Source organism: Furipterus horrens, unplaced genomic scaffold, assembly GCF_987537825.1.
Source record: "Furipterus horrens unplaced genomic scaffold, mFurHor1.1.pri manual_scaffold_12, whole genome shotgun sequence".
Classification (NCBI taxonomy): domain Eukaryota; kingdom Metazoa; phylum Chordata; class Mammalia; order Chiroptera; family Furipteridae; genus Furipterus; species Furipterus horrens.
Genome location: NW_028327182.1, coordinates 23,482,482 through 23,497,500, shown reverse-complemented (window position 1 = coordinate 23,497,500; position 15,019 = coordinate 23,482,482). Strand labels below are relative to the sequence as shown.

The window sequence follows — 15,019 nt, the reverse complement described above, 5'->3', positions numbered from 1 at the left end:
TAGAAATAATATATAGAACTAGTATTTCACTCTCCATTACACTGTTAGTGCTAGGAAAATATTAGCTATTGGCATTACTACATAAATATATATTTTAAACAGTGAGGAAATAAGTTATTCTGTCCCCATTAAAAGGGCTCAAGGAAATGAAGCAGAATAATGGAATAATTAATAGTCTATTATGGTTTTTCCATGAGAAAAGATACTCTATCTGACCACAAGTAAATGCATATTATTGTTTATCAGGTACATAAGACTACTCTCAAATCTTTGGCCTATAACTCATAAAAAATAACCACAAATAATAATATGATTCAACTTTCTATGTATCTAAATAAGTTACCAAAACTTATGGATGTCCTGGAGAAGCAACCAAGTTCTTCTGCATCGATGAAATACTATATTTCTTTTAACAATATTCATATTAATCATGTGATGATAAAATTCAGGAAAACATAAATTGATACTCTAGGTAAAATTGAAGTAGTTCATTTTACAAGTGCGATACATGAAGATGAAATTCTTGTCCATCAAAGAAGACTCTATTTGATTTTGAATCCAATCTGTTATGGCCCATCTATATCTAAGATCTGATACCCCCTAAATTTTACAGAGCTAACCATATTTGTTTTTCTTCAATAGATTTTAAAAATAAATTCAGGGTAAAGAAAATTAAGAAATTTTTAATGTTAAAAATATTCTGGAAATTATTTTCACAAACAGGGTTATTAAGAGGTTTTTTTAATGTTAACAAAAATTCTGGCAATTACATTCCTAAACATTGATATAGAAAATAACTGATTATGTTTCTTTTGTTAGTTTTTTCTTCCAAAACTGCATATTTCAACATTGTCATATATAATTAAAGCATTCTCAAAAATATTGTGGTGTCAGTTTTCCTGTTTGAGATCAAGCATAAATCATCATAATTGTGATGTTATGAATTATAAACAAACAATATTTTAATTCAGTGATTCACAACATGTATATTTTCACATCTATAAAGTCAAGCCATATACCCATTAGCTAATTTGATAGTACTAACAGTTTCATGGGCTATTTAAGTGGGTCAAGTGCTGCAGACATATATTATCTAATTTAACTCTGAAAAGAACATATATTGTACCCACTACTGCCAGACACAGTGCTAGGTGTACCAAGACAATGAGGAGAAAATACTTTCTCCCAGAAGAAATATGGGCTGAGCACTAATGCAAAAGGAGGCATGTATATCCAGGTAAGGAAAGAGATTAAATCATCTGGATAAGAACAGAAGATATTTGAGAAACATGCAAGTTCAATATGATGGGACAGTCAGCAAGATGCATGGGAATAATATAAACACTAAAGCCCATATTTTATACCAATTACCCATCATTACAGGTATAAAATGGGAGTCTCATAGTAAGGATTTCCTTAAATTGTCATTAAAGTATTTATTGGGAGTTCCACTTATCGAAATATAAATCAGAAAATAATAAAATTAGTACCATAAGAAAGTTTCACCTGAGCTGTGGCTTCACATGTGAACTCTGCCATCTACTTAAAAAACAACTCTGTGATTCAGAGAAATATAATATCTAGTGTTTTAAATTGAGAATTAAAAGCATTGGCATAAAGTTCAACACTTTTATTCCACAGGTTTGGAAACTGAAGAATAGTCACATGAGTAAGTATTTAGACAGAATATTGTATGAGACTTCGAAATATGCCAAGAGTAATTGTATCTAAAGGAAAAACGTAAAAGAGAAGTGGCATATTAGAGAATTTAAAAATAAAAATACTCATGGCCCTCTATATGAAATAATATTATCAAAATACATAAATTTCTAAAGAGAAGAGGCTTTCACTCTATACACATCTATATAGACACATGAGATATAGGTTCATATTTATAATATACATGTATGTAACATTTACTCCTAAATAATTTGTGTAATGTTTATCCAGAATTTAAAAAACAAAAAACATTTTGACACCCAATCTTAATTTAAGTAAAACTAGAATTTTTAAACAATGAGAAATGTGTAAAAAGAAATATATTTCAAAAAAATTATTTCCACAAACTTGAGAAAATTAATAGATAGTATAGTTATTTACAAAAGGTGTTTTGTAGGCCCTGACCAGAGTGGCTCAGTTGGTTGGGGGTCATCCTGCAAGATGGAAGGTCACTGGTAGGATTCCTGGTCAGGGGGCAAATGACAGGCAACAGGTGAATGTTTCTCCCGTCCTTTCCTCCCTCCCTTTCCCTCTCTCTAAAATAAACAAACAAATAAACAAATAAGTAAATAAGATGTTTTGTAGAACAATATTCCAAGGACCTGATGCTGAGAATAAAACAGTAACAAGAGGAATTCCCAATACAGCCAGTTTGCTAACTACTCCAGTGCTCTGTCCTCAAATCCAGAGTACCAAAAGGAAAACCTTTTATAAAAGTGGGTTAGTAATTGGAAATCCTGAGCATGGCCCACTAAGCAGAATATGCCACAAAAATAAATGGTTTTTGACTTGAAATGAATCCCTATATTATCTGCTTCCTTACTTAGTCCTGGTTCTAAAATAACAGGTGTCATCAGTGAAAGAACATTCTGCAGAATTCACCAATGAAAGAAAAATTTTATAGTTTTCATGAAAACATAAGAGGGAATGCCTCAACTTTAGGGAAGATTTTAATACATATTAACAAAACAAAATCTGTACATTTATAGCCAAGAGGTAGTTTTTGCATCTCATGTTGCTGATTTCACATATCTGACCGTGGGATTCTTAGCCCAAGACTGAAGTACCCTAACATAAATTAGGTGTTCAGTGGTTCATTCAACTATAAGTGCTTAAGGTTCTTATAACTGGAAAAAGCTGGCACTATAGAATTATCTGTATTCTATATTTAATTTTTGGTGAATTAAAAATTAGATAAATCCTATAATAACAAAAAGTGCAACTAATAAAGTAATACTATAAATTAACATCAATGGACAAATAAGTAGGGATGGAGAGGTAGGTGTAGCATAAAAAAACTGTGAGTTTATATATTTCAAATGTCAATTATGCTATCCCACTAAATTTAGACTGCAGGAAGACATCAGCAATATTTTTTAAACTCCAGAAAGCTCTAGAAAACTTGGATTTTTTTTTTGGAAAGATAGAAGACATAATTATTGTTGAAGCTATAAGCTTTATCAGTTTTCTTTTTTTATCAAATAATTTTGAAAAATTCCTAAATTTAAAATTCTCAGAATATAAAGTTCTCATCCCTTACACCTGCGATGAAAAATAATATTAATGTCTATTATATCTCGATATATTAACAAAGTTTTATATTTATATTTTGAATGTACTTTAAACTATCCCTAGGTTTAGAAAGCTATTTGTGTTCTTATTTTTTTAAATAAAGAGCAGATTTACTCAGCACTTAATATTTTTGCCTATAAAGCCACTGGTCATCCAGCTAATGATGACTCAAATATTCTGTCTAATAGAGTGGAGTCAATAGCTTTTTAATATTAAAAAGGTTTAAAAATGTTTAAAAGTTACTGGTGTTTAAGACTAGACCATAGTGACTCTCAGCATACAAATTAATTTTGGTATGTTTTTAATATCAGTGTTTTCTCAAAAATTATCATCTTTTGAATGATTTAAAGAGGAAGGCAGCATATAACATATAAAAAGTCCAAGCCTAAAATGACACAAACATATAATTAATTTCCTTACAAAATTTGCAAATGAAGCCACTTGTTTTATTATAGATATGTGTAGTAAGAAAGTTACAGGGCTAGTATAAGGTATGCACTAAATATCATTATGGAAAAAAACTTTTTAATTTACATAGATTGATCCAGAAAACTATGAACATAAACTATTAATTAATTCAGTATGCTAAAAAACAGATGAGAGTGCATAAAAGAGAAAGAGCAACATATAACAAAACACAGTATAACAGTACCAATATCCATTACAATTTCCATAATTATATAACTATACTTGAAATCATAAGATGAGTTTAATGGTAATTTTACGTTGCTATGGAAATCCTTCAGATACAAACTTATTTTTCTTTATAAAATATTGGAAAACATGTGGATATAGTCAAGGTCTTTATTCTGATGGCAAAACTATTTAAAAAACTTCAATGTGATAAGAAATATTAGTGATATAGAAAGGTTTTGTGTATATTCATGGTCAGAACATCCTAATGTTTCATATAAATGTACATCTTAAAGGTTATATAGTTCCACCTTTTGCCTTTCTATTAATCCTTACAGAGTGTAATATTTAGAGTTGTTTAAACCTTTCTTCCCTATCTCTTAGAATCCCTTAGTAATTCAGTCCAAATCTGTAGGCAGTGATAAATTGTCTAGTCTGCTTAAAACAAATGCAATACACAGATGACTCCAAGGGATCTACAGTCCAGTAGTGGAAGCAGACAAGGAAGAAATAACTTCCAAATAACAACATAAATGATGTAATGAAGGTTTCTGTAGCAGGTACACAGGAAAACCAGAAGTGGGTCTCTAGATCATCAGTCTAGTACGGTGGCAAAATTATAATAACGAATGTTATATCATAACAGAAGATAGATAGATAGATAGATAGATAGATAGATAGATAGATAGATAGATAGAACTCATTACTCATGAAAAAAGAAATAGTTATAAAAATAATAGGTCACCCTAACATGAAACATCAGGTTGATAGAAGCTCTCGCCAAAAATTCCAGTGAGATGCGTTATTTCAATCACATCATTGGTTAGGCCTTTGGTGGTGGTCTCCTCACTGCCAGCTCTGGTTGGGCTTTTCCATTTCTCCCTTATCCCTTCTTCACCAGACTTCTGCAGGAGAATTAAGCCCTAATATCCTGACATCCACTGTATATCATAAATTAACTTCTCTCTTCCATGTTTCAATTAAAACTAGTTACCTGGCATCCGTGGGAAAATTGGGAATCATATTCTGTAAGGCTTTATTCTTTTGAAGAACCTTAATGAAGAATGACTGCTTAACCCAATCAATAAATTCTTATATTTAAATATGTAAAGCTTAATTTTTATATTTTCTCACTATGTTAATATTCACATTTCTTAAAATAAGGTTTTTGATTAAATATAAAAGGTATATGTCAAAATATACATTAGGTAAAATATTGATAATATTTTTTTTTATTGTTGAAAAGAACTTGTGGCAACCTTGCCAGTAGACATTTAGAGACCCTCTGGCCCACTGATGCATTGCATATAGGTCACCTACCTTAGTAATAATACTTGATATCAAAATTCAAAACAAATAATTACAAACTTGCCTTAATGCTGCTTTCTCTCAATTATGCCTAAATTTTTGCATGTTAACATCTAGAAAAGATTATCATTTTCTCATTGACATTTCATAATTTAGATGATGTAGTTTGTAGAAATACTGTATTCTTTCTTAATCGTTTCTTCATACTCAGGAGAGCTATTTTAATATTGAATGAATAATGTTTTATGTAAGCAATTTTACTTTATGTGAACAGTCTTATTGGGAGAAAAAGTTTTTCCACCTTAATTTAGTCTTTCTCTAATCATTTCTTTCCAATTATTTAAATGTCTAATTTTGTTTATTTTCCTTTCTGACAGCTGATTGGTCCTTTTATGTATTGTTTTCCACACAAAATAATTCTTATAATGACACCAATTATTTTATATTCATGTCAAAAAAATAGTCAAAGTACCTAGTCTAGATCAATTAAATTTTAAAATATTAAAATAGAATGAAAAAGATGAAGAGGCTCCTATTTTCACAATTGAAAACTTAACCATTTGAAAACATGAATTTATGCCTACTAGCATAAATTTCCAGCATGCATACTAAAATAATATTTCAACTTCTTAATGAAAGGCTTTCATGATATAGTGCATGAAAACTCAAATTTTGCCTGTTCAAATGAGTTAAGTTGATACAAATGAAACATAAACAGAAAACATTGGTATCTTTGTGCAATCTTGGCTTTGTTATTTGTTCCATACACTTTTGAAACAACTACTAGTGCACTGGCTGACAAAATTCAATTCTGTTTCCTAATTGGTCCCATGACTATGTGTATTTTCATTAAAAAATATTCATAATAATCCTTTGTACATTTCTGAATAATAATCTTTTGTATCATGCTAAGTAAAATAGCAACTGGCCCTAAAGGCATTGAGAAAGACAAACAGAACTTCAGTACTAAGAGATAACAAAACAAATAATTATCTTTTTTAAATGCACTGGAAAATAAATTAACACTTACCTGTTGTATAAGAGAAAAGCAAGTCTTCATTCATACTTCATTTTTTTTAATAGGCTTAATTAATACTCAATACTGTAGGGTTTTTTAATGTTCATATGCCATCTTTTTTATGTGATTTAAAAATATACCTGATTCTATGGTTAAAATCTAGTTCACATGCTGAGCAGGAAAAACAAGGCCACATAATCATATATTACCTTTTTCAATATGCATTCTTTTTGACTCATGCCCCATGTCATGACCAGCCAAATCTCCCTCTTTGGGCCCAGGGAGTACGTTCGGTGATAAACCCATCAGCATCTGGTTCATGGACAACCCATTCTGATGAACAGCTGTCAAGACCAAAACAAAAGAAAAAACACCATAACATACAACATTCATATAAATAAATTAGTTAGACTTATAGACTTAAAAGAAGATAAAATAGATGGCCTAACTGTAAAATGATAATCTATCTCTAAGAATACTGTAAGACAATAACCATGATCATTTTTGAGAATAAGCATAAAAATAACAAAAATAAAACAAATTTATCTTATACATATTACACATAAAATATAATGATTTTATTACTTACATCTGTAATACTAATACTAATGAGTGGTCAGCCACTAAACTAGTACCAGTGAAGTAGTCAAGCTTTCATCTAGTGCATCACATTCTCTCTCCAGTATATAACCTTCCTTTATAAGAATGCAGTCTTAACATTAGAACGTTCTTTAACACTAGACTTTAGACATAATAAATAAATTCTAATGTCATACAATGGCAAATAGAGTTTTCAACAACGTAAGGCACTGAAATAACTATTTCAATAATTCTAATCTAGTCAATAAAGCTGGAGGTTTTATATATATATATCAAAGTATATCAAAGTATTTCCTTAAAAAATGGATTTGAACTTAAATTCTAAAAGTGCCCAGTTAATATCTATTAAGTGGCCAAATGATTAAAAGCAATAATTGCTTTTTTGAACTATTGAAGTAAACTGTCACTATTAAAATGAAAGGTAGATGATAAAACATCCTTATGATTTTCATAATCCAGTCAAAAATTTTCTTAATAAGTTGCCCATGAAAATTTTGGTTTTATCCAAAAGTTTGGAAGAACCATCCCATAAAACTTTATTTGTAAAATATATATTTTTAACATATAACAAGACTATTAGAAATTACCATTTGCAAATCAACATGATAATAATTGTTCCAGGGAAGAATCTTTAATGGCTGATTCTAAAACTAGTGGAGTGAAATTTTGATGAGTAGACAAATTATATAGTCTCAAGATATAAGGAGTTATAAGATACTTATTATTTACAAAAATTTAAACAAAAATACAATACAGAAATCTGATAGTTACCAACTTTACCGAGTGACAGTTATCAAAAACATTGGAGAAATATCATATGTCTCCTGAAATGTACTGAGGATACACTATCACATCTGTATGACTCCTGCCAAAAATGCATAACTTAAGTCAAATCCTGAGGAAACACCAAAAAGTTCCAAACTGATAAGTACTCCACAAAATAAATGGCCACATGCTTCAAAAATGTCAAGGTATTGAAAGACAAAAACAGTGAGGAGCTGTTCCAGATTAATGAAACTAAGAGAATATGACAAGTAATTGCAACATGTGATCCTGGATTAGCTTTTGATCCAGGAAAAAAATCTCTTGTTAGCGAGGGGAAAATATGACAGGAAAGTTGTAAATTTTGAATAGTATTTATGATTCAGCAGTTAATACTATAATAATTGTTATTTCCTGATTCTGATCATTGTTCTATAGTTATGTAAGAGAAATTTCTTGTTTGTAGAAAATAACCAATGGAATATTTAAGGTAAAGAAGCTGATATGATAAGGGTAGTAGTTGGTCTATGCTTTTAATCAGGGTATCTCTTTCAGGGAGATCAATTGTCTGTGTAAATCTGGGTGATGAACATGCAAGAATTATTTGTATTATTCTTAATACTTTTATGTTAGTCTAACATAATTTAATAACATGTAAAAGAAATATTCACATATATGCAAATACATGTATATGTATGCATACATGGTATATAGGTGTGCAACTGTGCATGTCTATATATTTATTTTCATTTGAACAGTTATGGTAATCTACACATGCAAAAATTTCTCCTTTTCATGAAGAATAGAAAAGATTGTAATGATTCATTAAAAACATGAATGTATAACAAAACTCAAAATTTTCCTGATTTATTCATATTTACATTTTAGTATGAAAAAATGTTTCTTTTTCTATAACTATACCTTTCCAATGACAATATTTTATTAAAAATTAGAAATAAAATCAAATATTCATCATTAAATCTCTGATTCCAGTGTCAGCATAGCATAAAAGCATACAGAAAATATTTTATTTCAAAAGTGGTTTGAAGTAGTGGGGTCTGGGGTTTGCCAGCTCTAGGAATAGCATCAGGAAATGGTGAGTAATGAACAGTTACAACCCTCTCTTACAAAATTAAGAAATATGTTGTAAACAGGCAAATCAAGTATTTATATTTGAAATTATGATGAATTGTATAATTTTTAAATAATTTTATTATATACAATTTAACCTAACACTTAGTTTATCCATTTCAGTAATATCCATATTGAGGATTTCTTCCTTGTGCAAATATTCCTTTATAACTTACAAAGATAATTTGTAGGAAATGTTTTCCTTACTATAAAAATGTTCTCAACAACCAAAAAACTCCAATAAAATCTTTGTAATTATGTGAAGTTTATACTGAGCATAATTTCAGAAAATAACTAAATCCTGGAAAGGATAAAATAAACATTGGTTTTATAACCAAAAAGTCAGTGTCAATATGTTTATTTTATTGGAAAAATAGTGTCTGATTCTTGTACAGGCACAAAATAACCAGTTAATTGAACGGCATTTTAACTTTACTCTTAATTTTCTTGGCCACGTGGATCAAGATAAACTATCCGAAAATGTGATCATGAAATAAAATATACACTTACCTTTTTAGAATTTAATAATGATACTATATGACATTAAATGCATTATTGACTGTTACCAATACAAATCCTATAATTTAACCAATTGCAAGCCCTTTAATCTACTCATCATTTGAATGACTAAGAAATGTTTTTTTACAATTGTTTGAATTTTATTTTTTTATGTCTCTTTGTGGATATCTTAGTCAATGGAAAAATGATGGCCAGAGGGAAAGGAAGGTGGTGGCTTGGTGAAGGTGGGCAAAGGGTGGGAAAGGTGGCATCGATAATAGTGTCAACAATAAAAATAAAGTTAAAAATAAATAAATAAAATAAAAAATAAACGAGGCAGGTTATGCATGTGTGTGTGTGTGTGTGTGTGTGGCGTGTGTTCGTGTTTGTGTTCTATGGGGGCTACTAGGGTTAATAAAGTATCAGTGTATTTCAAAAACGTCAGGGGTGGGATTGAAAGAAAAGAGAGGGAAGAAAGAATGAAGATGAATAACCCATAAACACATAGAGACTAGATATCTGAGAGTTGGAGGTGTTTACTTCAGAAACTAATCTAGAAGGTTACTTACTTTCTCTAAGTGTTTCATAGCTCAAATCTTTATGTGTGGCATCAAAGAGAGGGAGTTTATATCAGAACCTGTTAATGTAGCACCATACCTCATGATATTGCAAACTGGGAAACATAATTTTGAGAGATGGCTATTGCCGCAGAGCTTCAGAACATGATACATCTGAGATCTATTTGGAATGAGGGCATTTTGATTAGAAAAGCCAGCTGCACCTAATAAAGTTGAAAATGGTGACAAGTAAAAGTATGAGACCTACGGATTCTGTCGGAAGAGCTCTCAGTCCGTGCTGGGGAGCTGGACACACTGCTGCTGCGATGTGACGAGGGGTGGCTGCCAGGCCTTCGGCCCTCCTCCAGGGAGGGGGCAGGCGAGGGGCTGTCGGGTACCCGCTCCTACACCACCGCGGGAAGGGAGGGGGAGAAAAAGAGGGAAAGGCATTGGTGCTTTACTTAAGCAATGTTAATTTTTCTCAATACTATAGAACTGTGAAGACAATAAATACAATTTTTCATGAACATGTAGCTGTATTACGACACCTTTTATCTTGAGCAAAGCCAAAGCACGGAAAGATGAGAAAGAAAACTGGGTCTATAAGTAAACATCAGTGTAGCACTGGCAAGTGTCAGTACTGCTTTGGCTAAAAAGAGAGGCCAAAGAAGACAACCAGTTTAGAACCTATTAGACAACAAAGAATTAACAGAACAAAGCAGTTTCAATTCTAATGATCAATTTAAAGAAATCTTTAAATATATTCTATTGCTTCAGCAAATGTCTAAGGATCATTTAGCATGCAAATTATCAATGTGACAGACCATAATAATAATATCAGAGGAGTTGTTACAGCCATTTCATCATGGCACTGCTTTGGACACACTTGGATGGTCATATTTGAAGGCATCATAGAAATCAATTACCTTAATATTGGAATAATTTTCTTACCTGCTACTCCTAGCTTCAATTCAACCACACTAAGGTAGTAAGGGAAGTGATGGAGTCTGCATTAGTCGTTTCCCAGAGAAGCTTGATATCATGGTTCCTGATACTGTTCTACAGATTCCATTTCATCTCTTCCCCTCAAAGTCCTGTACCTTTCCCATTAGACTAACATATACATATACTGGTTAACTGTCTCCCATAAACTGTTATAAATGGAGTGCAGATTAAGAAATAAGATACTCACTCATTAACATTTTCTTTTTTGAACAGCAAGATATTTTTATACCTTTAGATATCAACACATAGACCTTGAAAAATAACTGTTTTTTCAATAATTAATAAAAATTTGGAATGGTAGAAGTAAACTTCTACATGATACATAATAAATAATAAATCATTCCCTATTAGGGTGCAATGGTGTAAATATTTTAAAAGAATTTTAAAAATAAAACACTTCTAAAATATAACTGTTCTGTAGGCGGTAGTTTTGAAAATATGAATGGCTAATGTAATAAAAAATAAAGACTCAGCTTCAGGCTCTATTCTGCCAGTGAGAATGAGGGTAATTCATGTCCTTGACCTGAGAGGTTCCATTAGCCCAGCGATAGTTCACATTCCTGCTATGTGTTAGAATCACCTGGGTAGTTCTTAAACATGCCTAGGTCTGGGCTTTACAACCGGAGACTCTAGCTTAGTGAGTGTTATGGGTTGAACCGTGTCCCCCAAAAAGATTGAACGTGGCTTCACTTGGAAATAGTCTTTGTAGATGCCATCGTGGAGTAGGGTGCCCTCTTATTCCAACATGACTTCTGTCCTTGCAGGAAGATATAGTTAGGCTATGAGGGGGAAATGCCATGTGAAGATGGAGGTTGAGATGGGAGTTATGCAACTGCAGGCTGAGGAATGTCAAAGACTGCAGCCCAGCGCCAGAAGCTACCGGAAAGGCAAGGAAGGGTTCGAGCTAGAATCTTAGAGGACACGATGCTGCTGACATTTTGACTTCAGATTTTAGACTCCAGCAATGTGAGAGTATGCATTTCCATTGTTTTAAGCCACACTCTTTGTAGTACTTCGGTGCAGCAGTTCTAAACACTCTGAGTCTGAAGTGCAACCCAGACACCCATATTTTTATGGTTCTTCAGTTAATTTTAATGTTCATCCAAGATTGAGCACCACTTGTTTCATACTTTTTTAATTTTTTCAATCTGAATGTCATCAATTAACAGATACGGTGAGGCTTAACTTTTGAGGATGTGACAAATAAATTAAAATAACAAGAAAAATGGCCAAGCCCTCATCCAAAATTCATGCACAGAATTATTTTTCCATTATGTAATCCACGGGATAAACAATAATCCCATAAGAAACTTCATGACAAAAGATTTGCAAGATCAAAGAATATTATAACCTAAAAAGGAAACAACTAAATTCTACTCTCAAAAATTGCATATTAGAACCTTGCTGTAAATATAACTTCTTGAACTTTAGGAATTTTTGAATTTTTGACATGGACAAGTCAAAAATGTGTGGACTTCTTTCTATTAGAGATAATTAAAACCTCCCAAAGAAGGGACATATTATCAAATTATACTATAACACTAGCCTTTTATGTCAATTGATCAGAGGTAAATAATTCAATGCTCTATTTTCTGTAAATTGCAAAATTGGCTGTTTTGTAAATAAATGTGAGAATCAATCAATATATTTTCCTATCCAAGTCATTTAGAGGTGCAATTGAAAGACTGCAAATGAGTAAAAGAGAGATGGAGCAGGACAGAGGGAAAGAGGAAGACACACACATACATCCCAAATGTTAGGATTTACACTCAGCTTGTTCAGGAAAGTTTATGGATTCATAAAACTGTATAGGGAACTCCTTTATTGTCTGTATAAAGCTGTTAATAAGCTATGCTATAGCTAACTACACACATGACCAGAGATACTCTATAAAGAGTCTAACCTTGGAATCTTGAAATTCTAATAAAGAGGGCACCTGAAATTAATACAAAATAATATTGAATGTAAGCTGTAATTTAAAGTTTTTTTAAATTTTATAATGTATAAGACAAATAAAGAAAAAGAAGACACAAGTTTGTTCTTTAAAGCTAAATTCTAATATATCTAATTCAAATTGGATTATATAGGAAAACATCATATGTATTTGAGAAGGAACATTGATATATTTTTATATAAATAAAATTTTCTAAGTTAACTATTCCATATTTTTCTGTAGGTCACTCACACCAATGTTTATTCATGAATACATTTTAATATTTCCCTTAATAAATCTGTAAATGATCATAATTGCAGTGTCCATGTTTGGCTGACTAGGGATAAAGTAAAATCTTGAAACAAATCAATCCCTCTAAAATCATTATGAAAGTCTGAGTTTGCTGTCATAATAGATTTCATAGTACTGCTAATGGAAAATAGGAGAAATTAATTTTTCCTGAGTATTTAACTCATGACATACTTAAATATTTAATGCATAACACTCTAGAAAAAATGGTTTTGCCATTAAAAACAATTATTTGTTTGTCTTTTCCACATAAGTATAAAAAGTATTTCATTAGTCAATACATTTCATTGTGTAAGTTTTATCCTGATAATTCTTTTCATTTATGAATTATTCACTTATACATTTACACATTCAAAATACTCGAAAGGTCACATAATCAAATAATTCAAAAATAAACTAGATTAAATTGTTAATGTAAAGGATATTAGAAAATATAGGTAAAATAGTAATATTTATTTTAGCTTTAGCTTATTTTACTTTAACTATTTTTTGTCTAAGAATAAAGGATACAGGACAATACTTGATACTTTTATTGAAAGAAAATATTTTAATTTATGTAAATTTTTATGATTTAAAAGCTGAAGTATTCAATTGAAACTTTCTGTAAATTGAGATACAACATATTCGGTCATTTCACTCATTGTGTAAATTCAATCTTTGAAACAGGATATATTGTTCTTTGAAGAATTTCATTAAAGTAAAATCTATCGAGCAAGTAAAATTGTAATACATTGTTGTACAAAAAATTAATTTATTTCAACAGCTTAATTCTTTTATCATATTCATATGCTTGCCTTCCCAAAATTATTTATAAGATGGAGAATAATGGAGACAGTAAAGAACTGCTTATGAGAGAAGCTCATAATTATTACCTAAACAAAATAGATGAGTTTTATTCAGACATAAGAAGACAGAAACATTCAATGTCTATAGGAAAACTATGTAAACTGGATGTATCATTTCATCTGTACAATAACCTTTAACCTTTGAGATGGGCATGAAGCAGGACAAAGAGGAAGAATATTTAACTTAGTACTTCAACACACTATTTATAGTCCTGAATTATAAATCCACCAATCAATAAAACATAATCTTTTGCAATATTCCCTCTTTATAAAACTAGCCACAATAATAAATGAAAATTTAAGAGGGATACACTCTCACTGAAAGAAAAAAAAAGGTCATACTAATAAACTAATGCTAACAGAATAACAAGAATAACAATAAAGAAAAGTTGCATTTACTGCCTCAGGGTAGAATAAGAAGTGTTGGTCTATAGGATAATTCAAAATCAAAGGTGGAATCCCAAATGATGTATTCTACAGTAAAAAGTATAAGATGTTCAGTATTATACACATGTGATTAATTAAACATTTAAAAAAAACTGCATGGTCTAATTGCCTCCTCACCACCACAAAATGCATTATATCTTATGAACTTAAAATATTTTCTTAGAGTAACGCTAAATAAACATAACTCATTTCTCTAAGAGATTTTTAAATTTAGCTTTATATGTGGCTCCCTTTTGAGTTATTTACATTTTCATCTATTACTTAAGGATTCACTAAATACATTATAGAAGTGGGGAGAATATATTTCTACATTAAATGTTCTCTTAACATTTTAAATTTTGAAACAAACTTTTATTTTTAAATTATATCTTATTGGTTATGCTACTATAGTTGTCCTAATATTTCCCTATTTGCCTCCCTCTGCCCACCACCCTCCACTCCCTCAGGCAATCCCCCCACCATTGTTAATGTCCATGGCTCATGCATATACGCTCTTTGGCTACTGCATTTCCTATGCTGTGCTTTAAATCCCCATTGCTATTCTGCAAACTAACCTATTTGTACTTCTTAATTCCCTCACCCCTTCACCCATTCCCCCACATTCCCTCCCATCTGGAAACCACCAAAATTCTCTCCATGTCCATGATTCTGACTCTGTTCTTCTTGTATCCTTAGTTTGTTT

At 31.0% G+C, this 15,019-nt stretch overlaps 1 protein-coding gene across 1 annotated transcript in view; it reads right to left on the bottom strand.

Moving 5' to 3' along the window:
* DACH1 (dachshund family transcription factor 1) overlaps positions 1 to 15,019 on the bottom strand; it is a 412,459-nt gene that overhangs the window by 101,303 nt on the left and 296,137 nt on the right. The window contains exons 5-6 of the mRNA XM_090258266.1: positions 10,067 to 10,202; positions 6,460 to 6,594 (exon numbers count right to left, since the gene is read on the bottom strand). Coding sequence (XP_090114392.1) covers positions 6,460 to 6,594; positions 10,067 to 10,202 — 271 coding nt within the window. The remainder of the gene's footprint in view (positions 1 to 6,459; positions 6,595 to 10,066; positions 10,203 to 15,019) is intronic.